At 30.6% G+C, this 19,610-nt stretch overlaps 4 protein-coding genes across 8 annotated transcripts; all 4 read left to right on the top strand.

Moving 5' to 3' along the window:
* Positions 1 to 65: 65 nt before the first annotated feature.
* On the top strand, positions 66 to 5,506 carry LOC136785953 (uncharacterized). Of its 2 annotated transcripts, none has more exons than XM_066747450.1 (4): positions 66 to 1,786; positions 1,974 to 2,057; positions 2,125 to 2,247; positions 2,310 to 5,506. In XM_066747450.1, exons 1-4 carry the CDS (start codon positions 1,774 to 1,776, stop codon positions 2,468 to 2,470), a joined length of 381 nt encoding a protein of 126 aa, XP_066603547.1. In that variant the 5' UTR covers positions 66 to 1,773; the 3' UTR covers positions 2,471 to 5,506. The 2 variants fall into 2 exon arrangements, with proteins under 2 accessions (XP_066603547.1, XP_066603466.1); XM_066747369.1 differs by having other exon boundaries at positions 2,122 to 2,247.
* Positions 5,507 to 5,598: 92 nt separating this feature from the next.
* LOC136785841 (uncharacterized) lies at positions 5,599 to 11,039 on the top strand. Of its 2 annotated transcripts, none has more exons than XM_066747259.1 (4): positions 5,599 to 7,319; positions 7,507 to 7,590; positions 7,658 to 7,780; positions 7,843 to 11,039. In XM_066747259.1, the coding sequence occupies exons 1-4, from the start codon at positions 7,307 to 7,309 to the stop codon at positions 8,001 to 8,003; spliced, it is 381 nt and encodes a 126-aa protein (XP_066603356.1). In that variant the 5' UTR covers positions 5,599 to 7,306; the 3' UTR covers positions 8,004 to 11,039. The 2 variants fall into 2 exon arrangements, with proteins under 2 accessions (XP_066603356.1, XP_066603274.1); XM_066747177.1 differs by having other exon boundaries at positions 7,655 to 7,780.
* A 92-nt stretch (positions 11,040 to 11,131) lies between these two features.
* Positions 11,132 to 14,464, top strand: LOC136773200 (uncharacterized). Of its 2 annotated transcripts, none has more exons than XM_066726781.1 (4): positions 11,132 to 12,852; positions 13,040 to 13,123; positions 13,191 to 13,313; positions 13,376 to 14,464. In XM_066726781.1, the coding sequence occupies exons 1-4, from the start codon at positions 12,840 to 12,842 to the stop codon at positions 13,534 to 13,536; spliced, it is 381 nt and encodes a 126-aa protein (XP_066582878.1). In that variant the 5' UTR covers positions 11,132 to 12,839; the 3' UTR covers positions 13,537 to 14,464. The 2 variants fall into 2 exon arrangements, with proteins under 2 accessions (XP_066582878.1, XP_066582792.1); XM_066726695.1 differs by having other exon boundaries at positions 13,188 to 13,313.
* Positions 14,465 to 16,664: 2,200 nt separating this feature from the next.
* On the top strand, positions 16,665 to 19,610 carry LOC136773299 (uncharacterized). Of its 2 annotated transcripts, none has more exons than XM_066726987.1 (4): positions 16,665 to 18,385; positions 18,573 to 18,656; positions 18,724 to 18,846; positions 18,909 to 19,610. In XM_066726987.1, the coding sequence occupies exons 1-4, from the start codon at positions 18,373 to 18,375 to the stop codon at positions 19,067 to 19,069; spliced, it is 381 nt and encodes a 126-aa protein (XP_066583084.1). In that variant the 5' UTR covers positions 16,665 to 18,372; the 3' UTR covers positions 19,070 to 19,610. The 2 variants fall into 2 exon arrangements, with proteins under 2 accessions (XP_066583084.1, XP_066583000.1); XM_066726903.1 differs by having other exon boundaries at positions 18,721 to 18,846.

The raw sequence follows: 19,610 nt of genomic DNA, 5'->3' as shown, positions 1-19,610 counted from the left end.
ATGCTTAAAATGTAATAGATAAAAATGAATTGTTTATTTACTCATTCTTTAATTCAGGTCAAGCTTCTATTAAAACATAACATGTACTTTGTTAAGTCTTTTTGTTAAGATGTAATTTAAAGGTTATTGAAATATCCTGTTATTTAAGAAGGTAGATTAATAAAGATTGTAGGTTGTTTGTGTTATATTTACTAATTTATTTTATTGTTTTTATTTGTATATAAATTATTATAAAAGTTTGGAAGGAATGAAAAGTTAAAAGGAACTCAATCAATACATTTGACGTCACATAATAATTAACTTAATCCGACTGGAAGTTTTGGGCCTTAAGTATTAAACTTAACGATCAAGATTATTTGAGTAAAATGATATTTATAATAAATAGTAGAAGCAATTAAACTAAAATAACCGTTAAAAATAAACTATCTATGCTTTTATTAATTATAGTAATGCGTTTCTAATCTTTAGTGCTTATGTATAACGCTATGCAAAAGACTTGTCATGATTGGTTAAATTAACTGAATCGACCGTTCACGATACAGCGTTACTTTAGCGCTAAGGATTAGAAATGTAAACCAATGTAAGTGATTTAGTGCTAAAGTAAAATAACATAGTTCTATAAGTCTGTTCTCGTTGGCCTAAACTTTTAACACTTTCTACACTTTTCGTATTTCTGTCTTTGTCCATTGTATAAGTTGACACCCTAAAAAGTGCACAAAGCTTAAAAAGTGTAGGCAACGAGAACAGACCTTATGTTCTGCCTTTAGGGTAAGTCCGACCAAAACCTGTAAGGTAAAATTTTACCATATAGGATTGCCAATTTGCTGTGAATTAGCCAATCAGCATACGTATTTTCGATAAATTGGCAATCTTACGTGGTAAAATTTTACCTTACAGATTTTGGTCGGACTCACTCTAAGGGCCGTTGTAATTTGGAAAAATTCAAGGGTGGAAACCTCAGAATTTGAAAACAAAAAAGCATTTTTTATGTTCGGGAGCTTGAAATGAAGACACTCTGAAGTAAAACTAGATAAATTATATAAAAATTTATCATTTTCGCATGGAATCACCGTCTACCTAGAATGATTGCTGCTTTTTTGCCTTTAAATTCAGGGCTGGATACCTCAGAATTTGAAAACAAAAAAGCATTTTTCATGTTCGGGAGCTTGAAATGAAGACACTCTGAAGTAAAACTAGATAAATTATATAAAAATTTATCATTTTCGCATGGAATTACCGTCTACCTAGAATGATTACTGCTTTTTTGCCTTCAAATTCTAAGGTTTCCAGCCCTAAATTTTTCCAAATTACAACGGCCGTAAGAGAAAAACTCTAGGATTGTATTATTTGAGTGTAGCACCTAATCACTTAATATACATTATCATAATTAATAAAAGCGCAGATAGTTAAGTTTTAATGATAATTTTGGTTTAATTGCTGCTATTATTCATTATAAATATTATTTTATTTAATTAATTTCGGTCATTGTTTCATATTTAAATCAAACGGAAAGCAGTAATTATACTAGTTAAAATAGCTATAGTAAAATAATACGAAATCTCCTATGAGTGTGCAATCTATCAAAATTTGAATTCTGAAAAGAAATGCACTAGAGAGTACAATCTATAGGTTTGTTTTTCAAAGATGTCTGACCGAAGCAGCGAGGAAGATGTAAGTTGCTGATTTTATTTAATTTTTATTGCTTATTGAATTAAAAATATAAATCAATTAATGTAACTCGTGTTTTTTGTGTTTCGGAGACTGCTCGCACTGATGGATATTGAGGGTATGTATCTCATTAATAAAAATTAAATAGATAAATGCATGCACGTGGTAACTTAGATAGGTTAAAATATTGTATAGTAGCTTTCGTTGAAGCAAAAGCTAGAAGAATTAATATGATATTTAATCTATTATGTTATATTTTTTAATACTATTATAGATGTATTAACAATCACATTAATTATTTTCAGAAGCATTGCCTGGGCCATCAGGGAGAGTGGTTGAGCAGGAATTGCCCATCCCGCCGACCAGGCGTTACAGGCCTCCGGTTAATGGTAAGTTAACAAAATAAATTAAAAAAAAAATAATAATAATAATTCTAAATTTATATTGTTTCAGTAGCACTGCCAGACCAAGCAGCAGCAGCAGCACCGCCGGCACCACCCCAAGCACCGCCACAAGGCCAGCCAGGGCCTAACCCTCCTCCTCGTCCAGAACAGGCCGAAGAAAGGGAAGGAGGAAATCGTAAGTAACATAATAAATTTGATTAATAATGATTTATTTAAATTTTTTTTCTTTTTTATTAGGAAGACGGTGGCATAAACGGTCACGCAGGGCCGGATGGCGCCAAGGGAACGCAGCATGCCAGCGTATGGCAATAATGCTGCGTTCCATGGCGGACGAGGCCTTTGGAGGCAGGGGACGAGGAGGAGGAGGTCGGGGTAGAGGAAGGGGCCGTGGACAGTAAATTGTGTCCCATATGTAGTACACCCTTTTTTAAAATAAAAAAAAAATAAAAATAAATTATGTAAAGTTATTAGTTATTTAAAATGAAGTTCCTATTTTTCCATTTAAATAAATTATAGAGACCGTGCACACTAACTCAATGACAGTGAGATAAGAATGTATATTGATGTATATGCATACTATCAGCGTAAACAATCGGTCAATTTTCGTAGTTTTTGAGTGTAATTTATTTATACATATACAGTTATATATACATTGACACTTCGCTATCATTTTGTTGGTGTGCACGGTCTCTATACCTATATAACGACCAAACTGTGTTTGTGAAGTGTCAAATAAAGTCAATATAATCGATATAATTAATTCGGCAACTATTGTGAATTATATATTGTAATGTGAGGTTATTTGTATTTATATTTAAAGCAGTGAGGTTATTCATTGTGTTGCGATAATTGCTATAATGCATCTGTTAATTCTTTAAATTAAAAAATAATAAATTCATTTACAGTGACAGAAGGATTCACCAATTAGATAAGTATAACTTTATATTTACAATACAGGAGGTTATATACTTTGTGGAATATTTGTTTTTCAGATTAATTAAAATTAGACGTTTAGAAAAGAAACCAAGATATACTACAGTATTACAGATCCTTAGTTTCGAGGACGTTAAGTCACAAAGAAATAAAGAAAATGGAGACGTTCAAAGTCGAATGCTGGTAAGTAGATGAGATGATAATGTTCCTTCAAATATTAATTTTCATTAAAGAGTTTTGATAGTTATACAATCAATTTGATTTTAGGCTTACACGTAGTGACATCAATTAATATTTTACAGTCAATATGCAACTTTAGAAGATTATAATCATGTAAAGACCATCAGTTTAACATTTTCCATCTTACAGGCATACGATGGTGGAAAGTAGGAAATTGACAGCAGAATATCTAAGAAGCAGAGGCTTCAATGATATTTTCTGTAGTATTTCCTGATCAAGAGACACGGTAGTGTCTCGACGGCAAGTACATAAAAGTAGGTATAGAAGTGTCTATACCGCCGTCGAGGCACTACCCTCTTATACAGAAAGTTTGGCCGTCTCAATTTTCAAATCGATTTATCTCTGTGAATAATCCATTGTCATTGCTTAAGTAAACATTTTCTTAAAATGGATTTGAAAAAGCTTTCATTTGAGCCCACGAACATGAAAATCGGTTCACGCAATCCAGAGATATCATACTGTGATATCTATATATATGCCGAAATATAACATTTTTCTCCTTCCTCATCTCTTTTTTCAGCCAAAATGTATGTCTCGGGCTGAAGTTGGTCGCTAACGAGATAATAAACTATACCCAACGACCGAACTGTGTTTGTGAACTGTCAAATAAAGTCGATATGATCGATATAATTAATCCGGCGACTATTGTGAATTGTATATTCTAATGTGAGGTTATTTGTATTTTTAATGCAGTGAGGTTATTCATCGTGTTGCGATATTGTATCTATTAATTTTCAAAATGATAAATCAATACAGTGATAGAAGAAGTCGCACGAATTAGATAAGTACAACATTATATTCTTTTATAACACAGGATGTAATTACTTTGTGGTACTGTGTGGTATTTCTTTTTCAGTTTATATTAAGATAGAACATTTCCATTTTCATTACTGAGGATAGAGCAGATTGGGTTAAATAATCAAAAGATAACTACATAATTATTTAAACCTTAAAGTAGCTTAGGAATTTGTTATTATATTATTTACATATATTTTCAAATTTATAAAAAAATACTCTTCAACGCTAACAGAAATGTTAACGCTGAACTTTTAAAAAATAGTTAAAACTTTGAGTCCATCAAAATATTTTACTTTTACGCTTGGATCACATTTCATTTTATTACCTGTATTTATTAACTCAGTTATCTGTTAGATTTTTACGGTGAAAATATTTCTTTCTTTAGTCAAATCTATTCCTTAAAGAGTCATTGATAAATACAGGTTATAAAATGACATGGGATTCAAACATAAAAGTGAAATACTTTGCTTCACTTAACAGTTTAACTAGTATGGTTGAAGTGCATATAATTTTGTGCAAAAATATACCATCGAGTACTAACAATTGTCTAACCCTAATGTAATTAATGTCTAACGACTACATTATTAAGAGAAGATGGTAAATAATTGAATATCTGAAAAGATTAAACAAAACTAGTATACTCAATGGTATTATTGAATTTACTAAATTATGTACATTATCATATGGTAAAATATGTATAATTGACGAGTTATGCATACTTTACCATATGGTAATGTACATAATTTAGTAAATTTAATAATTCTATATAGTATACTAGTTTTGCTTATCTTTTTATAGTACAGTATCTGTTTAGAATGTACATAGATAAAAATTAATTTTTTATTTATCTTTAATTCAGGTCATAGTAAAGTACTTTGGTATTATGCAACTACGGAGCATTGGTTGTGCAATGGAAGCAGCAATTTCAAATGTGGTCAACTGCTGATAACTGGATGTATCTGTTTACTATTGAAGGAAAAGAGAAGCCAATGGGCTATAGTTTTTCAGTTACAACATATTCCATGATGACATATACACAAAAATGTCCTTGGGAGCCTAACAAACAGTGGAATGTTTGCACGAACAGCAATGGGGTATTATGGTTTTGGATGAAGTGCATATAATTTCTTGCAAAAATATTCCATAGAGTACTAACAATTGTCTAACCTTAATGTAATTTATGTCTAACGGCTACATTATTAAGAGAAGATGGTAAATAATTGAACATCTGAAGAGATTAAAGAAAACTAGTATACTCAATGGTATTATTGACTTTACTAAATTATGTATATTATCATATAGTAAAATATGTATAATTGATGAGTTATTGATACTTTACCATATGGTAATGTATATAATTTAGTAAATTTAATAATTCCATATAGTATACTAGTTTCGCTTATCCTTTTATAGTACAATATCTGTTTAAAATGTATGTAGATAGAAATTAATTGTTTATTTAATCTTTAATTCAGGTCATAGTAAAATATATGCTTAAAATGTAATAGATAAAAATGAATTGTTTATTTACTCATTCTTTAATTCAGGTCAAGCTTCTATTAAAACATAACATGTACTTTGTTAAGTCTTTTTGTTAAGATGTAATTTAAAGGTTATTGAAATATCCTGTTATTTAAGAAGGTAGATTAATAAAGATTGTAGGTTGTTTGTGTTATATTTACTAATTTATTTTATTGTTTTTATTTGTATATAAATTATTATAAAAGTTTGGAAGGAATGAAAAGTTAAAAGGAACTCAATCAATACATTTGACGTCACATAATAATTAACTTAATCCGACTGGAAGTTTTGGGCCTTAAGTATTAAACTTAACGATCAAGATTATTTGAGTAAAATGATATTTATAATAAATAGTAGAAGCAATTAAACTAAAATAACCGTTAAAAATAAACTATCTATGCTTTTATTAATTATAGTAATGCGTTTCTAATCTTTAGTGCTTATGTATAACGCTATGCAAAAGACTTGTCATGATTGGTTAAATTAACTGAATCGACCGTTCACGATACAGCGTTACTTTAGCGCTAAGGATTAGAAATGTAAACCAATGTAAGTGATTTAGTGCTAAAGTAAAATAACATAGTTCTATAAGTCTGTTCTCGTTGGCCTAAACTTTTAACACTTTCTACACTTTTCGTATTTCTGTCTTTGTCCATTGTATAAGTTGACACCCTAAAAAGTGCACAAAGCTTAAAAAGTGTAGGCAACGAGAACAGACCTTATGTTCTGCCTTTAGGGTAAGTCCGACCAAAACCTGTAAGGTAAAATTTTACCATATAGGATTGCCAATTTGCTGTGAATTAGCCAATCAGCATACGTATTTTCGATAAATTGGCAATCTTACGTGGTAAAATTTTACCTTACAGATTTTGGTCGGACTCACTCTAAGGGCCGTTGTAATTTGGAAAAATTCAAGGGTGGAAACCTCAGAATTTGAAAACAAAAAAGCATTTTTTATGTTCGGGAGCTTGAAATGAAGACACTCTGAAGTAAAACTAGATAAATTATATAAAAATTTATCATTTTCGCATGGAATCACCGTCTACCTAGAATGATTGCTGCTTTTTTGCCTTTAAATTCAGGGCTGGATACCTCAGAATTTGAAAACAAAAAAGCATTTTTCATGTTCGGGAGCTTGAAATGAAGACACTCTGAAGTAAAACTAGATAAATTATATAAAAATTTATCATTTTCGCATGGAATTACCGTCTACCTAGAATGATTACTGCTTTTTTGCCTTCAAATTCTAAGGTTTCCAGCCCTAAATTTTTCCAAATTACAACGGCCGTAAGAGAAAAACTCTAGGATTGTATTATTTGAGTGTAGCACCTAATCACTTAATATACATTATCATAATTAATAAAAGCGCAGATAGTTAAGTTTTAATGATAATTTTGGTTTAATTGCTGCTATTATTCATTATAAATATTATTTTATTTAATTAATTTCGGTCATTGTTTCATATTTAAATCAAACGGAAAGCAGTAATTATACTAGTTAAAATAGCTATAGTAAAATAATACGAAATCTCCTATGAGTGTGCAATCTATCAAAATTTGAATTCTGAAAAGAAATGCACTAGAGAGTACAATCTATAGGTTTGTTTTTCAAAGATGTCTGACCGAAGCAGCGAGGAAGATGTAAGTTGCTGATTTTATTTAATTTTTATTGCTTATTGAATTAAAAATATAAATCAATTAATGTAACTCGTGTTTTTTGTGTTTCGGAGACTGCTCGCACTGATGGATATTGAGGGTATGTATCTCATTAATAAAAATTAAATAGATAAATGCATGCACGTGGTAACTTAGATAGGTTAAAATATTGTATAGTAGCTTTCGTTGAAGCAAAAGCTAGAAGAATTAATATGATATTTAATCTATTATGTTATATTTTTTAATACTATTATAGATGTATTAACAATCACATTAATTATTTTCAGAAGCATTGCCTGGGCCATCAGGGAGAGTGGTTGAGCAGGAATTGCCCATCCCGCCGACCAGGCGTTACAGGCCTCCGGTTAATGGTAAGTTAACAAAATAAATTAAAAAAAAAATAATAATAATAATTCTAAATTTATATTGTTTCAGTAGCACTGCCAGACCAAGCAGCAGCAGCAGCACCGCCGGCACCACCCCAAGCACCGCCACAAGGCCAGCCAGGGCCTAACCCTCCTCCTCGTCCAGAACAGGCCGAAGAAAGGGAAGGAGGAAATCGTAAGTAACATAATAAATTTGATTAATAATGATTTATTTAAATTTTTTTTCTTTTTTATTAGGAAGACGGTGGCATAAACGGTCACGCAGGGCCGGATGGCGCCAAGGGAACGCAGCATGCCAGCGTATGGCAATAATGCTGCGTTCCATGGCGGACGAGGCCTTTGGAGGCAGGGGACGAGGAGGAGGAGGTCGGGGTAGAGGAAGGGGCCGTGGACAGTAAATTGTGTCCCATATGTAGTACACCCTTTTTTAAAATAAAAAAAAAATAAAAATAAATTATGTAAAGTTATTAGTTATTTAAAATGAAGTTCCTATTTTTCCATTTAAATAAATTATAGAGACCGTGCACACTAACTCAATGACAGTGAGATAAGAATGTATATTGATGTATATGCATACTATCAGCGTAAACAATCGGTCAATTTTCGTAGTTTTTGAGTGTAATTTATTTATACATATACAGTTATATATACATTGACACTTCGCTATCATTTTGTTGGTGTGCACGGTCTCTATACCTATATAACGACCAAACTGTGTTTGTGAAGTGTCAAATAAAGTCAATATAATCGATATAATTAATTCGGCAACTATTGTGAATTATATATTGTAATGTGAGGTTATTTGTATTTATATTTAAAGCAGTGAGGTTATTCATTGTGTTGCGATAATTGCTATAATGCATCTGTTAATTCTTTAAATTAAAAAATAATAAATTCATTTACAGTGACAGAAGGATTCACCAATTAGATAAGTATAACTTTATATTTACAATACAGGAGGTTATATACTTTGTGGAATATTTGTTTTTCAGATTAATTAAAATTAGACGTTTAGAAAAGAAACCAAGATATACTACAGTATTACAGATCCTTAGTTTCGAGGACGTTAAGTCACAAAGAAATAAAGAAAATGGAGACGTTCAAAGTCGAATGCTGGTAAGTAGATGAGATGATAATGTTCCTTCAAATATTAATTTTCATTAAAGAGTTTTGATAGTTATACAATCAATTTGATTTTAGGCTTACACGTAGTGACATCAATTAATATTTTACAGTCAATATGCAACTTTAGAAGATTATAATCATGTAAAGACCATCAGTTTAACATTTTCCATCTTACAGGCATACGATGGTGGAAAGTAGGAAATTGACAGCAGAATATCTAAGAAGCAGAGGCTTCAATGATATTTTCTGTAGTATTTCCTGATCAAGAGACACGGTAGTGTCTCGACGGCAAGTACATAAAAGTAGGTATAGAAGTGTCTATACCGCCGTCGAGGCACTACCCTCTTATACAGAAAGTTTGGCCGTCTCAATTTTCAAATCGATTTATCTCTGTGAATAATCCATTGTCATTGCTTAAGTAAACATTTTCTTAAAATGGATTTGAAAAAGCTTTCATTTGAGCCCACGAACATGAAAATCGGTTCACGCAATCCAGAGATATCATACTGTGATATCTATATATATGCCGAAATATAACATTTTTCTCCTTCCTCATCTCTTTTTTCAGCCAAAATGTATGTCTCGGGCTGAAGTTGGTCGCTAACGAGATAATAAACTATACCCAACGACCGAACTGTGTTTGTGAACTGTCAAATAAAGTCGATATGATCGATATAATTAATCCGGCGACTATTGTGAATTGTATATTCTAATGTGAGGTTATTTGTATTTTTAATGCAGTGAGGTTATTCATCGTGTTGCGATATTGTATCTATTAATTTTCAAAATGATAAATCAATACAGTGATAGAAGAAGTCGCACGAATTAGATAAGTACAACATTATATTCTTTTATAACACAGGATGTAATTACTTTGTGGTACTGTGTGGTATTTCTTTTTCAGTTTATATTAAGATAGAACATTTCCATTTTCATTACTGAGGATAGAGCAGATTGGGTTAAATAATCAAAAGATAACTACATAATTATTTAAACCTTAAAGTAGCTTAGGAATTTGTTATTATATTATTTACATATATTTTCAAATTTATAAAAAAATACTCTTCAACGCTAACAGAAATGTTAACGCTGAACTTTTAAAAAATAGTTAAAACTTTGAGTCCATCAAAATATTTTACTTTTACGCTTGGATCACATTTCATTTTATTACCTGTATTTATTAACTCAGTTATCTGTTAGATTTTTACGGTGAAAATATTTCTTTCTTTAGTCAAATCTATTCCTTAAAGAGTCATTGATAAATACAGGTTATAAAATGACATGGGATTCAAACATAAAAGTGAAATACTTTGCTTCACTTAACAGTTTAACTAGTATGGTTGAAGTGCATATAATTTTGTGCAAAAATATACCATCGAGTACTAACAATTGTCTAACCCTAATGTAATTAATGTCTAACGACTACATTATTAAGAGAAGATGGTAAATAATTGAATATCTGAAAAGATTAAACAAAACTAGTATACTCAATGGTATTATTGAATTTACTAAATTATGTACATTATCATATGGTAAAATATGTATAATTGACGAGTTATGCATACTTTACCATATGGTAATGTACATAATTTAGTAAATTTAATAATTCTATATAGTATACTAGTTTTGCTTATCTTTTTATAGTACAGTATCTGTTTAGAATGTACATAGATAAAAATTAATTTTTTATTTATCTTTAATTCAGGTCATAGTAAAGTACTTTGGTATTATGCAACTACGGAGCATTGGTTGTGCAATGGAAGCAGCAATTTCAAATGTGGTCAACTGCTGATAACTGGATGTATCTGTTTACTATTGAAGGAAAAGAGAAGCCAATGGGCTATAGTTTTTCAGTTACAACATATTCCATGATGACATATACACAAAAATGTCCTTGGGAGCCTAACAAACAGTGGAATGTTTGCACGAACAGCAATGGGGTATTATGGTTTTGGATGAAGTGCATATAATTTCTTGCAAAAATATTCCATAGAGTACTAACAATTGTCTAACCTTAATGTAATTTATGTCTAACGGCTACATTATTAAGAGAAGATGGTAAATAATTGAACATCTGAAGAGATTAAAGAAAACTAGTATACTCAATGGTATTATTGACTTTACTAAATTATGTATATTATCATATAGTAAAATATGTATAATTGATGAGTTATTGATACTTTACCATATGGTAATGTATATAATTTAGTAAATTTAATAATTCCATATAGTATACTAGTTTCGCTTATCCTTTTATAGTACAATATCTGTTTAAAATGTATGTAGATAGAAATTAATTGTTTATTTAATCTTTAATTCAGGTCATAGTAAAATATATGCTTAAAATGTAATAGATAAAAATGAATTGTTTATTTACTCATTCTTTAATTCAGGTCAAGCTTCTATTAAAACATAACATGTACTTTGTTAAGTCTTTTTGTTAAGATGTAATTTAAAGGTTATTGAAATATCCTGTTATTTAAGAAGGTAGATTAATAAAGATTGTAGGTTGTTTGTGTTATATTTACTAATTTATTTTATTGTTTTTATTTGTATATAAATTATTATAAAAGTTTGGAAGGAATGAAAAGTTAAAAGGAACTCAATCAATACATTTGACGTCACATAATAATTAACTTAATCCGACTGGAAGTTTTGGGCCTTAAGTATTAAACTTAACGATCAAGATTATTTGAGTAAAATGATATTTATAATAAATAGTAGAAGCAATTAAACTAAAATAACCGTTAAAAATAAACTATCTATGCTTTTATTAATTATAGTAATGCGTTTCTAATCTTTAGTGCTTATGTATAACGCTATGCAAAAGACTTGTCATGATTGGTTAAATTAACTGAATCGACCGTTCACGATACAGCGTTACTTTAGCGCTAAGGATTAGAAATGTAAACCAATGTAAGTGATTTAGTGCTAAAGTAAAATAACATAGTTCTATAAGTCTGTTCTCGTTGGCCTAAACTTTTAACACTTTCTACACTTTTCGTATTTCTGTCTTTGTCCATTGTATAAGTTGACACCCTAAAAAGTGCACAAAGCTTAAAAAGTGTAGGCAACGAGAACAGACCTTATGTTCTGCCTTTAGGGTAAGTCCGACCAAAACCTGTAAGGTAAAATTTTACCATATAGGATTGCCAATTTGCTGTGAATTAGCCAATCAGCATACGTATTTTCGATAAATTGGCAATCTTACGTGGTAAAATTTTACCTTACAGATTTTGGTCGGACTCACTCTAAGGGCCGTTGTAATTTGGAAAAATTCAAGGGTGGAAACCTCAGAATTTGAAAACAAAAAAGCATTTTTTATGTTCGGGAGCTTGAAATGAAGACACTCTGAAGTAAAACTAGATAAATTATATAAAAATTTATCATTTTCGCATGGAATCACCGTCTACCTAGAATGATTGCTGCTTTTTTGCCTTTAAATTCAGGGCTGGATACCTCAGAATTTGAAAACAAAAAAGCATTTTTCATGTTCGGGAGCTTGAAATGAAGACACTCTGAAGTAAAACTAGATAAATTATATAAAAATTTATCATTTTCGCATGGAATTACCGTCTACCTAGAATGATTACTGCTTTTTTGCCTTCAAATTCTAAGGTTTCCAGCCCTAAATTTTTCCAAATTACAACGGCCGTAAGAGAAAAACTCTAGGATTGTATTATTTGAGTGTAGCACCTAATCACTTAATATACATTATCATAATTAATAAAAGCGCAGATAGTTAAGTTTTAATGATAATTTTGGTTTAATTGCTGCTATTATTCATTATAAATATTATTTTATTTAATTAATTTCGGTCATTGTTTCATATTTAAATCAAACGGAAAGCAGTAATTATACTAGTTAAAATAGCTATAGTAAAATAATACGAAATCTCCTATGAGTGTGCAATCTATCAAAATTTGAATTCTGAAAAGAAATGCACTAGAGAGTACAATCTATAGGTTTGTTTTTCAAAGATGTCTGACCGAAGCAGCGAGGAAGATGTAAGTTGCTGATTTTATTTAATTTTTATTGCTTATTGAATTAAAAATATAAATCAATTAATGTAACTCGTGTTTTTTGTGTTTCAGAGACTGCTCGCACTGATGGATATTGAGGGTATGTATCTCATTAATAAAAATTAAATAGATAAATGCATGCACGTGGTAACTTAGATAGGTTAAAATATTGTATAGTAGCTTTCGTTGAAGCAAAAGCTAGAAGAATTAATATGATATTTAATCTATTATGTTATATTTTTTAATACTATTATAGATGTATTAACAATCACATTAATTATTTTCAGAAGCATTGCCTGGGCCATCAGGGAGAGTGGTTGAGCAGGAATTGCCCATCCCGCCGACCAGGCGTTACAGGCCTCCGGTTAATGGTAAGTTAACAAAATAAATTAAAAAAAAAATAATAATAATAATTCTAAATTTATATTGTTTCAGTAGCACTGCCAGACCAAGCAGCAGCAGCAGCACCGCCGGCACCACCCCAAGCACCGCCACAAGGCCAGCCAGGGCCTAACCCTCCTCCTCGTCCAGAACAGGCCGAAGAAAGGGAAGGAGGAAATCGTAAGTAACATAATAAATTTGATTAATAATTATTTATTTAAATTTTTTTTCTTTTTTATTAGGAAGACGGTGGCATAAACGGTCACGCAGGGCCGGATGGCGCCAAGGGAACGCAGCATGCCAGCGTATGGCAATAATGCTGCGTTCCATGGCGGACGAGGCCTTTGGAGGCAGGGGACGAGGAGGAGGAGGTCGGGGTAGAGGAAGGGGCCGTGGACAGTAAATTGTGTCCCATATGTAGTACACCCTTTTTTAAAATAAAAAAAAAATAAAAATAAATTATGTAAAGTTATTAGTTATTTAAAATGAAGTTCCTATTTTTCCATTTAAATAAATTATAGAGACCGTGCACACTAACTCAATGACAGTGAGATAAGAATGTATATTGATGTATATGCATACTATCAGCGTAAACAATCGGTCAATTTTCGTAGTTTTTGAGTGTAATTTATTTATACATATACAGTTATATATACATTGACACTTCGCTATCATTTTGTTGGTGTGCACGGTCTCTATACCTATATAACGACCAAACTGTGTTTGTGAAGTGTCAAATAAAGTCAATATAATCGATATAATTAATTCGGCAACTATTGTGAATTATATATTGTAATGTGAGGTTATTTGTATTTATATTTAAAGCAGTGAGGTTATTCATTGTGTTGCGATAATTGCTATAATGCATCTGTTAATTCTTTAAATTAAAAAATAATAAATTCATTTACAGTGACAGAAGGATTCACCAATTAGATAAGTATAACTTTATATTTACAATACAGGAGGTTATATACTTTGTGGAATATTTGTTTTTCAGATTAATTAAAATTAGACGTTTAGAAAAGAAACCAAGATATACTACAGTATTACAGATCCTTAGTTTCGAGGACGTTAAGTCACAAAGAAATAAAGAAAATGGAGACGTTCAAAGTCGAATGCTGGTAAGTAGATGAGATGATAATGTTCCTTCAAATATTAATTTTCATTAAAGAGTTTTGATAGTTATACAATCAATTTGATTTTAGGCTTACACGTAGTGACATCAATTAATATTTTACAGTCAATATGCAACTTTAGAAGATTATAATCATGTAAAGACCATCAGTTTAACATTTTCCATCTTACAGGCATACGATGGTGGAAAGTAGGAAATTGACAGCAGAATATCTAAGAAGCAGAGGCTTCAATGATATTCTCTGTAGTATTTCCTGATCAAGAGACACGGTAGTGTCTCGACGGCAAGTACATAAAAGTAGGTATAGAAGTGTCTATACCGCCGTCGAGGCACTACCCTCTTATACAGAAAGTTTGGCCGTCTCAATTTTCAAATCGATTTATCTCTGTGAATAATCCATTGTCATTGCTTAAGTAAACATTTTCTTAAAATGGATTTGAAAAAGCTTTCATTTGAGCCCACGAACATGAAAATCGGTTCACGCAATCCAGAGATATCATACTGTGATATCTATATATATGCCGAAATATAACATTTTTCTCCTTCCTCATCTCTTTTTTCAGCCAAAATGTATGTCTCGGGCTGAAGTTGGTCGCTAACGAGATAATAAACTATACCCAACGACCGAACTGTGTTTGTGAACTGTCAAATAAAGTCGATATGATCGATATAATTAATCCGGCGACTATTGTGAATTGTATATTCTAATGTGAGGTTATTTGTATTTTTAATGCAGTGAGGTTATTCATCGTGTTGCGATATTGTATCTATTAATTTTCAAAATGATAAATCAATACAGTGATAGAAGAAGTCGCACGAATTAGATAAGTACAACATTATATTCTTTTATAACACAGGATGTAATTACTTTGTGGTACTGTGTGGTATTTCTTTTTCAGTTTATATTAAGATAGAACATTTCCATTTTCATTACTGAGGATAGAGCAGATTGGGTTAAATAATCAAAAGATAACTACATAATTATTTAAACCTTAAAGTAGCTTAGGAATTTGTTATTATATTATTTACATATATTTTCAAATTTATAAAAAAATACTCTTCAACGCTAACAGAAATGTTAACGCTGAACTTTTAAAAAATAGTTAAAACTTTGAGTCCATCAAAATATTTTACTTTTACGCTTGGATCACATTTCATTTTATTACCTGTATTTATTAACTCAGTTATCTGTTAGATTTTTACGGTGAAAATATTTCTTTCTTTAGTCAAATCTATTCCTTAAAGAGTCATTGATAAATACAGGTTATAAAATGACATGGGATTCAAACATAAAAGTGAAATACTTTGCTTCACTTAACAGTTTAACTAGTATGGTTGAAGTGCATATAATTTTGTGCAAAAATATACCATCGAGTACTAACAATTGTCTAACCCTAATGTAATTAATGTCTAACGACTACATTATTAAGAGAAGATGGTAAATAATTGAATATCTGAAAAGATTAAACAAAACTAGTATACTCAATGGTATTATTGAATTTACTAAATTATGTACATTATCATATGGTAAAATATGTATAATTGACGAGTTATGCATACTTTACCATATGGTAATGTACATAATTTAGTAAATTTAATAATTCTATATAGTATACTAGTTTTGCTTATCTTTTTATAGTACAGTATCTGTTTAGAATGTACATAGATAAAAATTAATTTTTTATTTATCTTTAATTCAGGTCATAGTAAAGTACTTTGGTATTATGCAACTACGGAGCATTGGTTGTGCAATGGAAGCAGCAATTTCAAATGTGGTCAACTGCTGATAACTGGATGTATCTGTTTACTATTGAAGGAAAAGAGAAGCCAATGGGCTATAGTTTTTCAGTTACAACATATTCCATGATGACATATACACAAAAATGTCCTTGGGAGCCTAACAAACAGTGGAATGTTTGCACGAACAGCAATGGGGTATTATGGTTTTGGATGAAGTGCATATAATTTCTTGCAAAAATATTCCATAGAGTACTAACAATTGTCTAACCTTAATGTAATTTATGTCTAACGGCTACATTATTAAGAGAAGATGGTAAATAATTGAACATCTGAAGAGATTAAAGAAAACTAGTATACTCAATGGTATTATTGACTTTACTAAATTATGTATATTATCATATAGTAAAATATGTATAATTGATGAGTTATTGATACTTTACCATATGGTAATGTATATAATTTAGTAAATTTAATAATTCCATATAGTATACTAGTTTCGCTTATCCTTTTATAGTACAATATCTGTTTAAAATGTATGTAGATAGAAATTAATTGTTTATTTAATCTTTAATTCAGGTCATAGTAAAATATATGCTTAAAATGTAATAGATAAAAATGAATTGTTTATTTACTCATTCTTTAATTCAGGTCAAGCTTCTATTAAAACATAACATGTACTTTGTTAAGTCTTTTTGTTAAGATGTAATTTAAAGGTTATTGAAATATCCTGTTATTTAAGAAGGTAGATTAATAAAGATTGTAGGTTGTTTGTGTTATATTTACTAATTTATTTTATTGTTTTTATTTGTATATAAATTATTATAAAAGTTTGGAAGGAATGAAAAGTTAAAAGGAACTCAATCAATACATTTGACGTCACATAATAATTAACTTAATCCGACTGGAAGTTTTGGGCCTTAAGTATTAAACTTAACGATCAAGATTATTTGAGTAAAATGATATTTATAATAAATAGTAGAAGCAATTAAACTAAAATAACCGTTAAAAATAAACTATCTATGCTTTTATTAATTATAGTAATGCGTTTCTAATCTTTAGTGCTTATGTATAACGCTATGCAAAAGACTTGTCATGATTGGTTAAATTAACTGAATCGACCGTTCACGATACAGCGTTACTTTAGCGCTAAGGATTAGAAATGTAAACCAATGTAAGTGATTTAGTGCTAAAGTAAAATAACATAGTTCTATAAGTCTGTTCTCGTTGGCCTAAACTTTTAACACTTTCTACACTTTTCGTATTTCTGTCTTTGTCCATTGTATAAGTTGACACCCTAAAAAGTGCACAAAGCTTAAAAAGTGTAGGCAACGAGAACAGACCTTATGTTCTGCCTTTAGGGTAAGTCCGACCAAAACCTGTAAGGTAAAATTTTACCATATAGGATTGCCAATTTGCTGTGAATTAGCCAATCAGCATACGTATTTTCGATAAATTGGCAATCTTACGTGGTAAAATTTTACCTTACAGATTTTGGTCGGACTCACTCTAAGGGCCGTTGTAATTTGGAAAAATTCAAGGGTGGAAACCTCAGAATTTGAAAACAAAAAAGCATTTTTTATGTTCGGGAGCTTGAAATGAAGACACTCTGAAGTAAAACTAGATAAATTATATAAAAATTTATCATTTTCGCATGGAATCACCGTCTACCTAGAATGATTGCTGCTTTTTTGCCTTTAAATTCAGGGCTGGATACCTCAGAATTTGAAAACAAAAAAGCATTTTTCATGTTCGGGAGCTTGAAATGAAGACACTCTGAAGTAAAACTAGATAAATTATATAAAAATTTATCATTTTCGCATGGAATTACCGTCTACCTAGAATGATTACTGCTTTTTTGCCTTCAAATTCTAAGGTTTCCAGCCCTAAATTTTTCCAAATTACAACGGCCGTAAGAGAAAAACTCTAGGATTGTATTATTTGAGTGTAGCACCTAATCACTTAATATACATTATCATAATTAATAAAAGCGCAGATAGTTAAGTTTTAATGATAATTTTGGTTTAATTGCTGCTATTATTCATTATAAATATTATTTTATTTAATTAATTTCGGTCATTGTTTCATATTTAAATCAAACGGAAAGCAGTAATTATACTAGTTAAAATAGCTATAGTAAAATAATACGAAATCTCCTATGAGTGTGCAATCTATCAAAATTTGAATTCTGAAAAGAAATGCACTAGAGAGTACAATCTATAGGTTTGTTTTTCAAAGATGTCTGACCGAAGCAGCGAGGAAGATGTAAGTTGCTGATTTTATTTAATTTTTATTGCTTATTGAATTAAAAATATAAATCAATTAATGTAACTCGTGTTTTTTGTGTTTCGGAGACTGCTCGCACTGATGGATATTGAGGGTATGTATCTCATTAATAAAAATTAAATAGATAAATGCATGCACGTGGTAACTTAGATAGGTTAAAATATTGTATAGTAGCTTTCGTTGAAGCAAAAGCTAGAAGAATTAATATGATATTTAATCTATTATGTTATATTTTTTAATACTATTATAGATGTATTAACAATCACATTAATTATTTTCAGAAGCATTGCCTGGGCCATCAGGGAGAGTGGTTGAGCAGGAATTGCCCATCCCGCCGACCAGGCGTTACAGGCCTCCGGTTAATGGTAAGTTAACAAAATAAATTAAAAAAAAAATAATAATAATAATTCTAAATTTATATTGTTTCAGTAGCACTGCCAGACCAAGCAGCAGCAGCAGCACCGCCGGCACCACCCCAAGCACCGCCACAAGGCCAGCCAGGGCCTAACCCTCCTCCTCGTCCAGAACAGGCCGAAGAAAGGGAAGGAGGAAATCGTAAGTAACATAATAAATTTGATTAATAATGATTTATTTAAATTTTTTTTCTTTTTTATTAGGAAGACGGTGGCATAAACGGTCACGCAGGGCCGGATGGCGCCAAGGGAACGCAGCATGCCAGCGTATGGCAATAATGCTGCGTTCCATGGCGGACGAGGCCTTTGGAGGCAGGGGACGAGGAGGAGGAGGTCGGGGTAGAGGAAGGGGCCGTGGACAGTAAATTGTGTCCCATATGTAGTACACCCTTTTTTAAAATAAAAAAAAAATAAAAATAAATTATGTAAAGTTATTAGTTATTTAAAATGAAGTTCCTATTTTTCCATTTAAATAAATTATAGAGACCGTGCACACTAACTCAATGACAGTGAGATAAGAATGTATATTGATGTATATGCATACTATCAGCGTAAACAATCGGTCAATTTTCGTAGTTTTTGAGTGTAATTTATTTATACATATACAGTTATATATACATTGACACTTCGCTATCATTTTGTTGGTGTGCACGGTCTCTATACCTATATAACGACCAAACTGTGTTTGTGAAGTGTCAAATAAAGTCAATATAATCGATATAATTAATTCGGCAACTATTGTGAATTATATATTGTAATGTGAGGTTATTTGTATTTATATTTAAAGCAGTGAGGTTATTCATTGTGTTGCGATAATTGCTATAATGCATCTGTTAATTCTTTAAATTAAAAAATAATAAATTCATTTACAGTGACAGAAGGATTCACCAATTAGATAAGTATAAC

Source organism: Prorops nasuta, unplaced genomic scaffold, assembly GCF_024137725.1.
Source record: "Prorops nasuta isolate Cenicafe-Biocafe unplaced genomic scaffold, Cenicafe_Pnas_1.2 PNAS00001, whole genome shotgun sequence".
Lineage (NCBI taxonomy): Eukaryota > Metazoa > Arthropoda > Insecta > Hymenoptera > Bethylidae > Prorops > Prorops nasuta.
This window is presented reverse-complemented; position numbering and strand designations above follow the sequence as displayed.

Coding starts and splice junctions, on each gene's coding strand:
- LOC136785953 (XM_066747369.1), top strand. Junction 2,058..2,121: donor TTACAGGCCTCCGGTTAATG/GTAAGTTAACAA, acceptor ATATTGTTTCAG/TAGCACTGCCAGACCAAGCA. Junction 2,248..2,309: donor AGAAAGGGAAGGAGGAAATC/GTAAGTAACATA, acceptor CTTTTTTATTAG/GAAGACGGTGGCATAAACGG.
- LOC136785841 (XM_066747177.1), top strand. Junction 7,591..7,654: donor TTACAGGCCTCCGGTTAATG/GTAAGTTAACAA, acceptor ATATTGTTTCAG/TAGCACTGCCAGACCAAGCA. Junction 7,781..7,842: donor AGAAAGGGAAGGAGGAAATC/GTAAGTAACATA, acceptor CTTTTTTATTAG/GAAGACGGTGGCATAAACGG.
- LOC136773200 (XM_066726695.1), top strand. Junction 13,124..13,187: donor TTACAGGCCTCCGGTTAATG/GTAAGTTAACAA, acceptor ATATTGTTTCAG/TAGCACTGCCAGACCAAGCA. Junction 13,314..13,375: donor AGAAAGGGAAGGAGGAAATC/GTAAGTAACATA, acceptor CTTTTTTATTAG/GAAGACGGTGGCATAAACGG.
- LOC136773299 (XM_066726903.1), top strand. Junction 18,657..18,720: donor TTACAGGCCTCCGGTTAATG/GTAAGTTAACAA, acceptor ATATTGTTTCAG/TAGCACTGCCAGACCAAGCA. Junction 18,847..18,908: donor AGAAAGGGAAGGAGGAAATC/GTAAGTAACATA, acceptor CTTTTTTATTAG/GAAGACGGTGGCATAAACGG.